Source organism: Planococcus citri, chromosome 1 (assembly GCF_950023065.1).
Source record: "Planococcus citri chromosome 1, ihPlaCitr1.1, whole genome shotgun sequence".
NCBI classification, from domain to species: Eukaryota; Metazoa; Arthropoda; class Insecta; order Hemiptera; family Pseudococcidae; genus Planococcus; species Planococcus citri.
This window is the reverse complement of record NC_088677.1, coordinates 8,241,953-8,258,158: the sequence shown is the minus strand read 5'-3', so window position 1 is coordinate 8,258,158 and position 16,206 is coordinate 8,241,953. Positions and strand designations below refer to the sequence as shown.

The window sequence follows — 16,206 nt, the reverse complement described above, 5'->3', positions numbered from 1 at the left end:
AAAAAACAAAAAGAAAATAACCATTTCAAGTTGTTCTACTATTTCGTAAATTCGTGATTTTATGAAAGTGTAAATGTGCAATTACATGTGTTTACGTAGAAGTAGTAGATAACATGTCCCATTAGAAAATTTCAAGCTGTTTAACGCTTCTTAGTATTTTATCAGTGACCCAGCTATGGCCCTGTTATTTTGACAGAAGGTACCTATCTAGATATGTCGCTTTGAAACTTTGTACAAGTGCAGGGTACTGATTAGTCTTCAACAAAGGTACCGTAACTACTTAGTACTTAGTTGAATAAAATTGGTATCTACTTATCGTTGACGATTTGGTGTGAAAGTATCAAGTGTAGGATTATAGTTTACAATGAAGCGAAGCTTCAACATGCTTCTCATTATTATCCTTGTCGGTATTGTGTACGACAGTCATGGAGCAAATATCTTGGTGTATCTTCCTTCGCTAGCCCCAAGTCATGCTAAGCCATTTTATCCTCTTTTTATAGAGTTGGCAAAACGAGGTCATAATGTCACAATGCTGAGTAGGTTTCCTTTGGATACGAAGATTGAGAACTGCACGTATTTACCAATTAGCGATTTGTATCCAATGCCAAGTAAGTTGATTATAGTTTTATAAACTGCATATTATAGAGTGCTATACCTACATACCTAGATACCTATCTTCTGTACGTCTTTGTATCCTTATTTACATAATTTCCAGAAAATGGTTTCGCATATTTCCAAGAGTTAACTCGCGTAGAAAATTACATTCAAATGCACAATATAGCAAGCGATGTCGCCGTGGGAAATAAAGATGATCCCAACACTCGATTTATATTTCAATCCAAATCTAATAGCTTCGACATAGTCATGACACAGTTGTATCATATGGATAGTTGTTTCGCTTTGGCTGGCCATTTTCACGCGCCAATCATAGGACTATCTTTCCAATCTATGGTGCCAGTATACAACTGGATACTTAAAAATCCGATGCAATTCTCGTACATTCCTCACTTGTATTTACCCTTCAGCGATGACATGGATTTCGTGCAACGTTTGTCCAACACTCTATTCGGAGTATTTAGCGTACTTTTTTATCATATCGTTTCACTGCCTAAGTATCAGAGTAACGTAAACACCATGATGAAATCGGTAAACAACGCTGACGAAACGCTAAATTTCGAACAACTCACCCAGAATTTATCACTCATTTTAGTAGAATCCCATTTTTCGGTAGACTTCCCGAAACCTAATTTACCAAATGTGATTGATGTTGCTGGAATCCATATAACACCTCCGAAGCCACTACAAAACGTAGGTACCTACCTACATAGGTACTTGGATATTTTCACATTGAAAATAGTGTTCGCGAGAACTAACCTCTCAATCAAATACTTTCCGCAGGATATCGCGGATTTCATCGATGGGGCCAGAACTGGTATCATTTATATCAGTTTGGGAACATTAATCGATCCAATAACGATGACCGCTTTTGGCCAGAAATTATTCTCTATACTGAAAAAATTTCCCGAACACAGGGTTATATGGAAATGGAATCCAAAACTAGTGAAGAATCGTCCTGACAATTTTTTAATACGTGAATGGCTACCTCAAGCTGACATCCTGAGTAAGTTGAGAACGGGTCACATTTAAGACAACTATACAGGGTCATTCCTTGCCAAATCGGCGGATTTTAGCACGAGGGGTCTAATCAGGGGACATGTAAAAAAAATCCCCTCTCCCTCTCACCATAATTTGTCAGTGAATTTACGAGAAATAAGTACCATTTTTCTGGCTATGATTTTGCAAGTGATACATATTGGAAAAATGTTGCCATCGTTTTGAACAAATGAAAAAATACCATTTTCATAAAACTTTTTACTTCGTATATATATATGGGTGAAACCGGGTCAAGTGGAACGATTTTTTACCTGACCGAAAATTGTGACTACCTGTTTCAACCTTGAGAGTTGAGACCCCGTAAATATTGTTGTGTAGTCCAATCCTTTGGCTACAAAATGACTCCTTATTTTCTTTAAAAATTTGGTCCAAAAACTTGGGCTCCAGAATTTTTTTTTCTGAATCATTTTTTTTTTCGTTTCACTTGACCCAATGATGTGTGATTGATTGATTTTTTTGGGGAGGGGAAGGCACAACTCCACTGAGGGAGTCAAAATGAAAAATGATTGCAATTTCCGAACTCAGCGCGAAATTTTATACCTCCCATGTTGATGAGTCATGTTCAAATTTTCAAATCCATGTTCTAACATGGTCTTTAAAGGTGAGGAGCGGGGTGGGGGAGGGAGTGGAGATTAGATGAAAAATCTTGTAACAGAAACATTCCCAGATAACGAACATGAGAATTATTCTGATTGTGAGTCTTCATTATCGACGCGTGATCTTTTGTTCAATATACTCCTTATATTGTGTTGGAAGGAGGGGGCAAAACTCCACCACGGATGGGTCAAAATGAAAAATGATTGCGATTTTTGAATTCAGCACGAAATTTTATACCATTTTGATGGGTCGCATCGATATTATCGGATAGACAATGCAAGTGTTGAATTCTAGTGGAGAGTGGAGGGGGGGGGGGTAGTTGACAAACTTATTTTAGGGGTGTGATTTATCAGCACGGCAGAAAAATGGGGTTTAACGACGAAAAAAAGGGAATTTTAACTACAAAACAGCACGGGAAAAGAATTTGTTGAGGGTATTCGAAGACTGAAAGTCAGGGTTGAAAACTGTTTCAAATTGAATTGGTTGTGATGGTGGTGGTTCATAAAACCTTAGAATATTAGTGGTTCCCGGTTTCAAAGGTTCTCAGACATGGCTTTGTAATGGTTTTGTTTTGGTTCCAAAAGGTACCTTTCGCATTGTTCTTCCAAAATGGTTCTCAGTTCTTCTCAAACTCAAATGGTTCTGGTGGTTCCTTATACTCCTCCTTTGATGTTTTGCTGGTGGTGCTGGTTGTTCCACCAATTAAAAAATGGTTCCAACTGGTTCCAGGTCCAAAAAGTGGCAAATGATTGACAATTTGAAAAAAATTCCCCTTCACCTCGCTTATGTTGCATGAAAAACACAAATTCTTGTTTCACTTTGGTAAAAAAAAAGAAGTTTCAATGATGAGGGGACCAAAAAGAACCGATTCCTGAAAAGGGCTCTAATGGTTCTTCTTATTTAAAACTTGTTCTCAGGGTTGAAAACCATTTCAAATTGAATTGGTTGTGATGGTGGTGGTTCTTAGAACCTTAGAATATTAGTGGTTCCCGGTTTCAGTTCCCAAAAGGTTCTCAGACATGGTTTTGTAATGATTTTGTTCGGGTTCCAAAAGGTACCTTTCACATTGTTCTTCCAAAATGGTTCTCAGTTCTTCTCAAACTCAAATGGTTCTGGTGGTTCCTTATAATCCTCCTTTGATGTTTTGCTGGTGGTGCTGGTTGTTCCACCAATTAAAAAATGGTTCCAACTGGTTCCAGGTCCAAAAAGTGGCAAATGATTGACAATTTGAAAAAATTCTCTTTTACCTCGCTTATTTTGCATGAAAAACACGAATTCTTATTTCACTTTGGTTAAAAAAAAAAACGAAGTTTCAATGATGAGGGGACCAAAAAGAACCGATTCCTGAAAAGGGTTCTGATGGTTCTTCTTAATTTGAAACTTGTTCTGGTTGTTCTTTCCTTAAAAAACTCAATCGGTTCTAAATGGTTCTAAATTGTTTCAAAATAATTTTATACGGTTGTTCTTTTGGTACTTCTCTTTTCCAAATTTTGAAACGGTTCTGATGGTTCTGGTTCCCATTTCACCTGACCTAAAAAAGCGGTTGTGGTGGTTCTAAACGGTTGTGGTTCCAAATGGTTTTCAACCCTGCAGTTGTTCTGGTTCTCGTTCTGGCTGTTCTTTCTTTAAAAAACTCAATCAGTTCTAAATGGTTCTAAATTGTTTCAAAATCATTTTATGTGGTTGTTCTTTTGGTACTTCTCTTTTCCAAATTTTGAAATGGTTCTGATGGTTCTGGTTCCCGTTTTACCTGACCTAAAAAAGCGGTTGTAGTGGTTCTAAATGGTTGTGGTTCCAAACGGTTTTCAACCCTGTGGCGAAAGTACTCGCCAATAGCAGGGAACTTTATGCCCTTTGGCGGAGGCTGCACTGCGAAGCAGCGCGCTCTGGACGGATTAGTTTGGACAGAGCGCAGGACAACTGGTTCGGACATCTTCTGTTGCCTCATTATACATATATTTATCTCTCATGGTCGCAATACGCAGAAGTGCTAAGCTTTAAGTTGTCCTGTACAAGGTCACTGTCCTGTATTGACAGGACAAGAAATAATATTCGATAATAAGATTACTGTAATTGGCTAGGAAGGGAGGTCACCAGATTCTACAAATTTTGCATTGAGAAAAGTCCCCCAACACAACCCTGTCAAGTTTTTTTTTTGATCCTGACCATGTCCCCAAAATCATTTTTTGAGGTCCACCCCCCCAATTGGGTGGCAACTTCCAGAGTACCTTTTCGTGTACGGATTATAGGCTATCTATACATAATACTAGGGGGCTACACCCCCTGGTCGCTTCATGGCCCAACCCCTAAACTTGTTCTTGGGGGCTCCGCCCCAAACCCCCCTTTGCTCACTCTCAGAAGAGGTTTGCTCCCAAGTACCTTTCCTTAAAAACTACATAATATCTGCACTTCATTCAAAATTCTGTCACGTTGATACATAGTTGCAATGTCAAAAATAATCGCTCATTGGGACAGCAGCGTGAACGAAAGCAACCTACCAACCAACTGTTTGTACAATACAGCCAGTGAATACAATCATCAGTTCATCACTTTCCAAATGTTTTAAAAGAATTTCTGAATTTTCAACACAATTCACTATTCAGTCATTTTTGTGATATTGTAAACAATTTTTAGGATTTGAAACGCCATTTTGGATTCATTCATTTTCATACCACTTCAACGACTTTCAGCACTTTGGACAATTTTTTTCAATCTACAATACTTTTAATGAATTTTTAAGCAACCATTTTTGAAATTTTAGGTACTTACTTAAAATTTTTACAATATTTCATTCATTTTCAAGTTATTTTCATAAATTTTGGTATTTTAGCTCATTTTTTTTTTAAATTTTGAAAGTCTTTTATGAGTTTTATGGCATTTTAAGCAATTTTGGATTTTGCAGCATTTAAGGGTAGGTATGATAGATATGTCAATGTAATACATAATTTGATACATACATAAGTACATAAATACTGATATGCTTTGATTAAAACTTTGATTAAAATGAAAGCATAACACAATTTTGGACAAAAGCACAGTGTGATATCAAAAAAAAACACAGTGTGATATCAAAAAAAGCACAATGGGATTTCAAAAAAAAAGCACAGCACAATTTTGAAAAATTGTAATTTGGATTTCGAATTCAAAAGCACAATTTGATTTTGAAAAAAAAGCACAATGCAATATCAAAATAATAAAGCACAACGCTATATCAAAAAAAATTACAGCATGATTTTGAAAAAAATAAAAAAAATCACAACACAATTTTGAAAAAAAAGCAGGGCTTCAAACCCGTCCCTGTACCCGAATACCCAAATACCCAAATACCCGAACAAAAATCCAAAAATTTCTGTACCCGAACCTGTACCTGTACCTGTACCCAATAGAGACTATTTTGAACCCAAATACCCAAAAATACCCAATAGATTGGGTACAGTTCGGGTATTTCACCTAAAATACCCGAACCCGTACCTGTATGCAAACTTTTAAAATTTTCATACCCGTACCCGATTCTCTGAGAAATAAATCTGTACCCAATACCCATACCCGATACCCATACCTGAAAACATTTGGGTTTGAAGCCCTGAAAAAAAGCACAACACAATTTTGAAACAAAGCACAACACAATCTTGAAAAAAAGCACCACGTGATTCTGAATTTACTATGCTATTCTGAAAGCTCCAAAGCACAACGCAATACATCTTGAAAGCGTGATGTGACTCCAAAAGCACTACAGTACTGAATGAACCTCTTGTGAGCACTGCAAAATCACAAATGACTGGTGGGATTTGATTCAGAAAGGGTAACCACCTGGGTTCATTGTCTAGGTAAGGTACTGCATTTGTGTAAATGAAACACCTGCAGAAGTTCTAAAAACCTTTCTCAAAAAATTGAACAATTGAGAAAATTTTATAACCCCTGTGGTGTTATATTTAGGTATAAGACGGAGACAGATTGGGAAAGATAACACTGTAGATAAGAAATTAGATTTCTATTGCCCATTGTGATTGCCGATCTACCTCTTTTATTAGTGTAACACCACAGCGGTCACATAACAAATTTTCAAATTTTATGTGAAAGGTTTCTATATGGCCTATTGTGTTTGCTGATCGGCATCTCTTATAAATATAACACCACAGGGGTCATGTTTTTCATTGTTCAATTTTTAAAAATAAATTCAAAAATTATTGAAAAGATTTTACAACCCCTGTGGTGGTACATGAATTTTAACATTTAACTGAAGTCCGCTTCGCTTTTGATAAAATCTTTTCCATTGTTCAATTTTGAAAAATAAATTTGAAAATTGAACAATAGAAAATTTTTTACAACCCCTATGTCCCTGTAGTATTACGTAAATTTTGAAATTTAACTGACGTCGGCTTTGCTTTTGATATGGCTCTTTTCCTCTTTTTTATTGTTTTTTTACTCCTACAAATTTTCATAATTAATTGCAATTACTCAAGAAGCTACTCGAGTAATTATGGTACATTTATAATTACGACATTCCCTGCCTCAAGTTAAGTCTCACCTAAGTATGAAAGATTCAAAAAAAATCAGCCCATTCCTCTAAGAGAATGTTGGAGCCAAAGAATTTTTCAACTTTCAGAACGAAAGTAGGTAATAAAAAAACTGAAATAGATTCAAAAACGAAAAACAAGAAAAATTGCTCCAATAAAACCTAAAATGAAAAGTTGACTGAGGTAACAACAACAAAAGTAGGTAAAACAAACAAAAAACATTGAAAGTTGAAACGAGGTGGAAAAACAAAACATAAAATTCTAAAAATGAAATCAATCCTGAAAAAACTGAATGGAACCAAATGAATTAATCAAATCAAATTGAAACCAAAACTAGGAAACAATTGTAAGAATAGAAAATAAGGCTATTACCTACTGTATGTATTTCATTCATTTAGGACATCCAAAAACAAAATTATTCATTAGTCATGGAGGGCACCACAGCGTAATCGAATCAGTACACGGAGGAGTTCCTATATTGTGTTTTCCATTTTTCACTGACCAACACCACAGCGCGGCTGTAATTAAAAAATACGATTTCGGCTTACAGGAAGATTTGGAGGCTAATGAACACGACATTCTTGAAAAAATCCAGCAATTGCTCTTTCATAAAAAGTACCTACACACGCATTTAAACATTGTTCAATGCAAATTGTTGTCAAATTTTATCTATGCATATCTTTATAACATTTCAACTACCTACCTATGTATAGATACGCTGAAAATGCGAAGAAGCAGTCGATTATACTCAAAGATCGTCCAATGAATCCCATGAACTTGGCAGTTTACTGGACTGAATACGTAATCCGTCATAAGGGAGCTCTTCATTTGAAATCTGCAGCTACACAACTGAGCTGGTACAAGTATCTTTTATTGGATGTTGCTGCGTTCTGCATTTTCTTCATTTTATTGTTTATTTACATTATGAAATTTAGCTTGGCCATTTTATATAAATCATATTCGAAGATATCTTTGCGTAAACTCAAGAAGTGTTAAAATACCATTACAAATGAGATGAAGTAACTATTGGTATATTCTTTATATTAAGTAGGTAGGTCTAACTGAAAATCGCTTAAAAATAGAGGTGAATAAATCGGTAGGTAGCCTAGGTAGGTATGCATCATTTCAAGTAGGTATAGGTACCTAACAATAGAGAATAAGTTATTCCAGCGCAGACGCAGCTATGTACCTACTTTTGAAAGAAGTGATTATATTTTTTTACAAAAACTTTGAAAACCATATTTTTGTCAGATAGTCGATGTGATCGGTATTGTATCACAATTGCTCGTAGCTATTGTAGGTACAAGTCTATGGGATAAGCTTTCTACCTTGTACTTACTTGTACTATATTATAGGTGCATACATGACATCAAATACATATATTGAGGAGCTGAGAATCAAAACTCACATTTGCCAAAAAAAAAAACCGTTTTATGGCAGATTTGGATATACCGTTTTACACTCTATAATGTGACATATTCGGTTTTTTTTGGATCAAAGTCATTTTGGTGTGAAATTCACTTTCAAAACCAAGGGTTAGAATCAACACTCACATTTGCCATTGGCAAATGTGAGTTTTGATGAAAACTTAGTTTTGTTTGCAAAATTCCATAGGGAAAAGTTTGATAACAAGCTGAATTTTGGTACACGGGTTTTTTTTTGATACGCTGAACACGAATTTGGGGTGTCCAGGTGAATCCGGTGTACGCTTCCCCCTTTTTTGTGGACCTTAAGCCCCCAAATTTGTTTTTAAGCGTTCAGGTACAAAAAATGCAATTTTATGCAAAATGCTTCTCATCGATTTCGTTTCACTATTCCACGTCGAATGAAGAGTCAGCGAAGTTTCCCACCCCAAAGGGGGTTGACCTATGGTCACTCAAAGTAGGGGTGCACAGTGGACTGTGAGCACCCTCAAAACGGGCGTAATTCAAAAACATACAATGAACCCTAAAAAAATGGTACAATGGTATCCTCCCTTATATTTTTTGGGTCGCAGAATACGAATTTGACAATATTTTTTTTCTAGGGATGGGGGATGAGGGTGCGAGGGGGGCGAGAAATTCAAAATTTGACTATAATGATGTGTGATATGTCGAAATGTAGGTATGTTTTTGAGGGTGTAGATCACGAATTTGACAATATTTTTTTCGTAGGGGTCTAAGGTGGGGAGCTGAGGGGTGAAAATGGTTAAAAAATCAAAATTTGACTATAATGATGTATGATATGTCAAAATGTATGTTTTCGTGGTTGTAGATCACGAATTTGACAATATTTTTTTCGTAAGGGTGAATTGTGGGGGATGAAGAGGGTGAAAAATTCGAAATTTGACCATAATGATGTGTGATATGTCGAAATGTATGTTTTTGAGGGTGTAGATCGCGAATTTGACAATATTTTTTTCGTAAGGGTTAATGGTAGGGGATGAAGAGGGTGAAAAATTCAAAATTTGACCATAATGATGTGTGATATGTCGAAATGTATGTTTTTGAAGGTGTAGATCACGTATTTGACAATATTTTTTTCGTAGGGTTGAATTGTGGGGGATGAAGGGGGTGAAAACGGTGAACAATTCAAAATTTGACTATAATGATGTGTGATATGTCGAAATGTACCAAGTATGAATAATTCAACTGAGAGTGAGTAATTTTCATCAATTTACTCGATTTAGTTGTTATAAAGTCATTATAGAGGTTTAATTTACGTTAAAACTCCGTTTTTTGCCTACTCTGCTACATAAATAGGAATACTTAGAACAAATTTTTGCACGTAGATGCACGGGAAATCCCAGGGGCTAGTACTTAAGATAGTGTGTTTCAAGATGTCATTTGCCATTTTTGCCCCCGAATGCCCCGGCGACCACAACAGTCAATTATAGTGAAAAATCATGGTGAATTTTGTTTAAATGTTACAAATTTTTTCTTCCAGGGACTTTGACGGCTCTCCAATAGAAAATTCTCCATCCCCCACCCTTCACCTTTTCTACACCTTCAAAAACATACATTTTGACATATCACACATCATTATGGTCAAATTTTGAATTTTTCACCGTTTTCACCGCCTTCATCCCCCACAATTCACCCCTACGAAAAAAATATTGTCAAATTCGTGATGTACACCTTCAAAAACATACATTTCGACATATCACACATCATTATGGTCAAATTTTGAATTTTTCACCCTCTTCATCCTCTACCATTAACCCTTACGAAAAAAATATTGTCAAATTCGCGATCTACAACCTCAAAAACATACATTTTGACATATCACACATCACCCGGTAAACACATAGTACGCGATACGCCAGCGAATAGAAGGCGATCATCGTATTGGCAGCCGGCATATCGCCGGCGGGAATCGCGTTCGAATCGCCGGCGAAAATGTCCGCTTTTTCCGCAGCGGAATCCGAAGGCGATACGCCTGCGGGAATCGCAGCGATATCGCTGTTGAAATAGAACGCGATTCGAAGGCGATTCGTCGGCGGAAATCGCAGCGATATCAGAACGCGATTCGAAGGCGATTCGAAGGCGATAATCGCAATGATGTTTTGCTTTGGTTTTTTTCTAGTTTCTTCTCCCACATTAGAATCAGAACGTATTCTTCAATTAATTTTACGAGTAATTTACTTGTTTACATAATTAAAAATCAAGAAAACAAAATAAATAACGAGTAAATTAAGTGAAGAATGCTTTCTGATTCTGATGTAGGAAGACAAACTAGGAAATAACAAAAGAAAAAACGATGAAGTACCTATACTTGGGTAAATCACTTCACACTAGAATGCAACAACATCAATTGTAATTTATTAAAATAACCAAAAACACAAAAATTGAATTATGGAGATTTAGAATAATTATTCTAAGTCACCATACAAAATCCATTTGAAATCATCAAAAATTTATCAGAATTCATCACTAAAAAACAGTTCAAAATCACCATGAAAAATTCCAAGCTGAATAAAAAAATTAAATTTGAATCAATACAGTGAAAAATTTATTTTAAAAATCACAAAAAAGTGTCAAAAATTGCTAAAAAAAAATTCATTAGAAATAATCACAAAAAAATTCCAATCTGACTCATCGCCGAAAAATTTATTCTATGTACACACCACGAAAAAAAATTGTTCGTTATCACTCCAAAAAAATTAATCAAAATTCAACACCAGAAACCCAATTTGAAATAAACACGAACGAAAAGATAAAAAAAAACACAACATTCTGCTTGTTATTGCATGCTTGCGTAAGAACATCTGAATGCTCACTCGATTGAACGCGAAACAAATGCGAAAATCGCATGAAAAATATTGTAAAAGAACTCTACTAAATTCGCCTTCTGTTCGCCGACGAATAGACCGCGGAAATCGCGCTGAAAAAAATGAAAAAGATCGTTGCGAAATTCGTAGGCGTATCGCCGGCGGATTCAGCAGTGTTTTTATCAAATTTTTTCAGCGCGATTGTCGCGTTCGATTCGCCGGCGGATAGAACGCGAGTATCGCGTTGAAAATATCACTGCTGAATCCGCCGGCGATACGCCTACGATCTTTGCAACAAGATTTTTCATTTTTTTCACTGCGATTTCTGCCTTCTATTCGCCGGCAAATCGAACACGATTTTCGGGACCGCGATTTCCGCCGGCGATTCGCGTTCGGTGTGTTTACCAGGCATTATAGTCAAATTTTGAATTTTCAACCATTTTCACCCCTCAGCCCCCACCATTGACCCCTACGAAAAAAATATTGTCAAATTTCTGATCTACACCCTCAAAAACATACATTTCAACATAGGTATCACACATCATTATAGTCAAATTTTGAATTTCTCGCCCCACTCACCCCTCATCCCCCACCCCACTAGTAATATTCAGGGCTGTGGAAACGAAACGAAACGATTATTTTCAGGGATCTTGAAACGAAACGAAACGAAACGAATAAAAAATTGAACGGAACGAAACGTTATATATGGTAACGAAACGAATCATTTCAAATTTCTTCAATTTTTGGCTTTTTGTGGCAATTTTTTTTGTAAATTTTGACCAAATTTTGTCAAATTCACTCCAATTTCATCCCTCTAGAGCCTCTAGAGGTTTTCTCTTCTGCATTTCAATGAACTTATGTAATTTTCCCATAGCAATGAAACCAACATCATCAAAATAACTATATTTCGAAAATCGTGAAAATTGAGGGGGGGCTGAGGGGCTTTGGAGAGGACTAGGAGATTGTAGCAGAAAATCTGAGGTCATATTCGTGCTCAGCGGTATCGAATCATACGAAAACGACACCAACATCATCAAAATAACTATATTTCGAAAATCGTGAAAATTGAGGGGGCTGAGGGGCTCTGGAGAGGGGTAGGTGAGTGTAGCAGAAAATCTGAGGTCATATTCGTGCTCAGCGGTATCGAATCATATGAAAACGATACCCTACTCATTGATAGTTATTTTTTTCAAAATTCCCATTTCACCCCCTACCCCCCTACGATACATTATTCCAAGTTTTCACCACGGCGCACCAAAGCAAAAAGTTCTAATATAGTATATGATGTTTGGGGGCCAAAAATACATCCAAAAAACGTGTTTACAAAATTGTACCTCGCAATTTTGATTGTTAATAGGCCTAAAAAAATGAAAAAAACGCCATTTCGAGGGGTAAATATGAGAGGAGGGGGTTGAAAATTTTTTTGGGGATACCTATCAACTCTCTAAATTTGAAGCAGTCAATTTCATTACTGTTTTATTCAGTAAATTTGAAATTTTGTAAAACTACTGTTAAACAGTTAATCTGACTGCCTCCAACAGTCAAACTTAATCATTTAACTGTTGCAATCAGTATTAAATTCTACTGATAAATCCAGTAAAATTCAAATGACTGTTTCAAGCAGTAAACTGATTGATTTTACTGTTTGAAGCAGTAGAAATTCACTGTTTGAAGCAGTAAACTGATTGATTTACTGTTTTTAAGCAGTGAAAATTACTGCTTCAAACAGTAATTCTGATCAATTCACTGTTTAAAGCAGTAGAAATTTACTGTTTCAAGCAGTAATACTGATTTATTGACTGTTTAAAGCAGTAGATTAGCTTTCTTATCATTGTTGAAGGTTGTAAATTTTGCAAACGTGTGTTCAGTTATGATGTTACACTTGTGCAATAGCCACGAATGCAGTTTAATGGTGAATGTGTGTTTTCAAAACTTATTATATTGGTGAAGTTTTCTATAAATAATTCTTCAGAAGTGAAACAGATCAACTTTCAACAATCTTTTACTTGCAAAAACATGAATTGACGACAGTGAAACCAATATTCATATTCTAACTGGTAAGTTATTGTCAAATATTCCAATTGATATGTTTAACTGTTCATATACAATATTCGAACTCGTAGATTAATGAGTATTATGAGTATTTGAGTGAATGGTGTGATATCAGCATAACTATTATACTTATGAAGTGTACTAAAGCATTCTGTACGCTCGACAATATTTATAACAATTAATTGAACATAACATATCAGTTGGAAATATTTGTGAATAACTTCGAAGTTCGAATATTGATTACACTCGTATTCAATGCAAATTTCAAGCGAATATCGTTGAAAGAATTATCAATCTGTTAAATTTTGAAAGAATTTAGCTGTAGAAAACTTCAATAAATAACACGTTCGCCATTTTGCAAATTACTACCATCAAAGACAGTCAAATTTCACTGTTTCTAGAAAGTAAAAAATCGCCACTGGAAGAAGCAGTAAAACGTACTGCCAGAATCAGTAATTAAATTACAGAAATGATCAGTGAAAAACTACTGTCTTTAAGAGTAATTTTAGATTACTGATTTTAGCAGTACTGTTTTACTGCTTTTTGCAGTCACGACATTTTGCCTTCTTAAAGCAGTGAAATTTGACTGTAAAGCAGTAAAATTTCACTGTTTCAAATTAAGAGAGTAAGGATATACATAACTTCCAGAAAAATTTTCAAAATCGGTTGAAATGGGGCTGAGAAAAGTGTTACTGAAATTTCAAAAAAGGGGGGTTCCGCAAAATGGGGAGGGGGTGTGGATCTGAAATTTTTTGCGCGGAGGTTTCTCTATGGTACCCACTTTTCATGCTAATATCAACTCGAACGCTTTCAGGGACCATTTCACCCCTCTTAGGCGCCTATAGCCGTTATGTATTTTTCAGGGAACCCCCCTTTTTTGAATGGTTGTGGTTCCACCCCCCTTAGGGGTAGAAGGAAAGTTGATATATCACTAGATCGGAAATTTGACGTAGATTCTTGTATCTAACCTCATTTTTCGCTAAAATGCAATGCGGGGGAGAAAATTGCAAAAAACTGGTTTTGGGGGGCTTAGATCCACAATTTGGGGGAAAGCACACCCGGGACAGTAGGGGACTCCTCGGATTCGTTTTCAGGACATCAAAATGGACCAGTATACCAAAAAATCAGCTTGCCACCTAGAGATTCACTATAGCCTATTTTTTTGCTAATTCTACTGGACTAGAAGGGCTTTTTGGCAATTTCTGAAAAAAGTGAGACTTGGGAAAATTTTTGAAAAAAATGACTACTTTTAGCAATTTTCTTGAAAGTGAGAATTTTTTACAATTTTTGGCTCAAAGCAAAACTTTGACTATATTTCAGTACGAAGCATATCTTAGGAGTTTCCATAAAAAAATACGATTTATTCATACCCTTCAATTTCAGCAAAAATATAACATTTTTGGTTAATTTTGATTTTGATAAAGATCTTTTCTTTTTTTTTTTTACAATTTTGACACAAATATCCAGATTTTTAAGCGATCAAGAAGCAAGATTTTTCGAAAGTTTTGAAGAACGACAAAATTTTTTTTTGCAATTTTAGGTAACAAAAAACATACTTTTTTTTGAGATTCTGACAATTTTGATTTAAAAAATTATATTTTTTAGATACTTACTTTTATAATTTGTATAAGTACAGTGAAAATGCATAAAATAAGTATAGGTACATAAGTATACCAATCAAACAATAACATAGGTACTTAAAACAGTATAAAAAATCATTAATTTACTACATACCTAGGTAGATAGTAAACAAATCAAAAATAATTACGACTCGCTTCTTCGAAATTAACATTCACGAATTAACATTAGTGAGCCCTTCATTGTCAAAACATAAATTAAAAATAAAATGGAAATAGGTATCCATGATGCAATGAACAAACGTTGAATCAAAATTAAAAATATAATATCAAATTCCTTCGAATTTTTTTGGAAAATTTCGCTTGACAATAATCCATATACTTAGGTATAGGTAGTTCAAAATTACGTTGATCTCAATCCTCTCAATGAATAATACCAAGAATAAAAGGTATATAGATTAGGTATATAATCGCTCAAAATTTCAATCCCAAATTCAGGTACTTAAATTTCGATGAATATCCAGTCAAAAATATCGCCCGTTTTTTAAATCTAAGTAAGCGTAAAATTAAGGAATAATGAGTAGGTAACAAAAATAAAATGTCCAAAAAAACACTTAAAAATTCAACAAAAATTAATGCAGAAAAAATGATACTAAAATTAGAACAGCAAATCAATAAAATTCAAAACAAAATCATGGTATAGGTAATAATAAAAATGGAAAACCTCTCAAAACTTCAGTTCAGCTAGGAAAAATCACTGAAAATTCAGAACAGATAACTCTCGAGAATTAAAAGCACGAACTCGGAAAAATTAAAAAAAAAAAAATGAGAAAAGAAAAACTCAAGAAAATGTCAAAAGAAAAAGTCATCAAATCTAATACCTATGTCATTTGTCTATAAGACGTATCCTGCGATGAATCATCTTTCAAACAGATCGTCGGCTTAGTTCTTTTAATAATTCATCTTCGGCCCATTGTTCAGTTTCCTTATCGATAAGTTCGAATTCTTCGTCCGTTTCATTCGGATCACCAACACCAATACCAATAATTTTACCTTGTTCGAAAATAAGTGTTTGTTTTCTCGATGTACCAGGAAGACCAGGAGTTGCTCTGTATTGCGTTGGAATTTTGGTATTTTCTGTTCCAGAATCGGAAATGTTTTCCATAGATGTAGACGGAGTATTTTCTTGAGAAATTTTCGATGTAGTCGACAATTCTGAATTATTCGATAAATTACAGTTGCTTATTGGCGGAGGAAGAGGTTTCGAAATCGTAGACGAATCAGTCTGATATTGTTTGGCTATAGGTTTACGATGATTTTTTCCATTTCCACATTCGTCTTCGGGAGCTTTTTTGGGTCGTTTTATGACAGGTGTAAAATCCGCCACTAGTTTGAATAGTGGGGGCCTATTAGGAGTAGTTTCTTTACGTATTTCTGCGTGACTCGTTTTTCGAATCATTCGACTTTGAGTTTCAATAATGGGACATTTTCTAAAATCAGTTTTCTCTTTGCTGGATAGTTCTTTTTTAAGTCCATGTTG

General features: G+C 35.2%; 1 protein-coding gene across 1 annotated transcript; it reads left to right on the top strand.

Annotated features, from left to right (window-relative positions):
• The first annotated feature begins 200 nt into the window (after nucleotides 1-200).
• Nucleotides 201-7,814, top strand: LOC135846620 (UDP-glycosyltransferase UGT4-like). The gene is made up of 5 exons (XM_065365824.1): nucleotides 201-608; nucleotides 716-1,308; nucleotides 1,399-1,621; nucleotides 7,187-7,403; nucleotides 7,502-7,814. Exons 1-5 carry the CDS (start codon nucleotides 365-367, stop codon nucleotides 7,782-7,784), a joined length of 1,560 nt encoding a protein of 519 aa, XP_065221896.1. The 5' UTR covers nucleotides 201-364; the 3' UTR covers nucleotides 7,785-7,814.
• The last annotated feature ends 8,392 nt before the right edge of the window (nucleotides 7,815-16,206 follow it).

What these genes read in the sequence shown, in the direction of transcription:
- LOC135846620 (XM_065365824.1), top strand. Translation starts at nt 365, where the DNA reads ATGAAGCGAAGCTTCAACATGCTTCTCATTATTATCCTTGTCGGTATT. An exon ending in CGATTTGTATCCAATGCCAA is followed by an intron (nt 609 to 715) that starts GTAAGTTGATTA and finishes CATAATTTCCAG; the next exon opens with AAAATGGTTTCGCATATTTC. An exon ending in ACCTCAAGCTGACATCCTGA is followed by an intron (nt 1,622 to 7,186) that starts GTAAGTTGAGAA and finishes TCATTCATTTAG; the next exon opens with GACATCCAAAAACAAAATTA.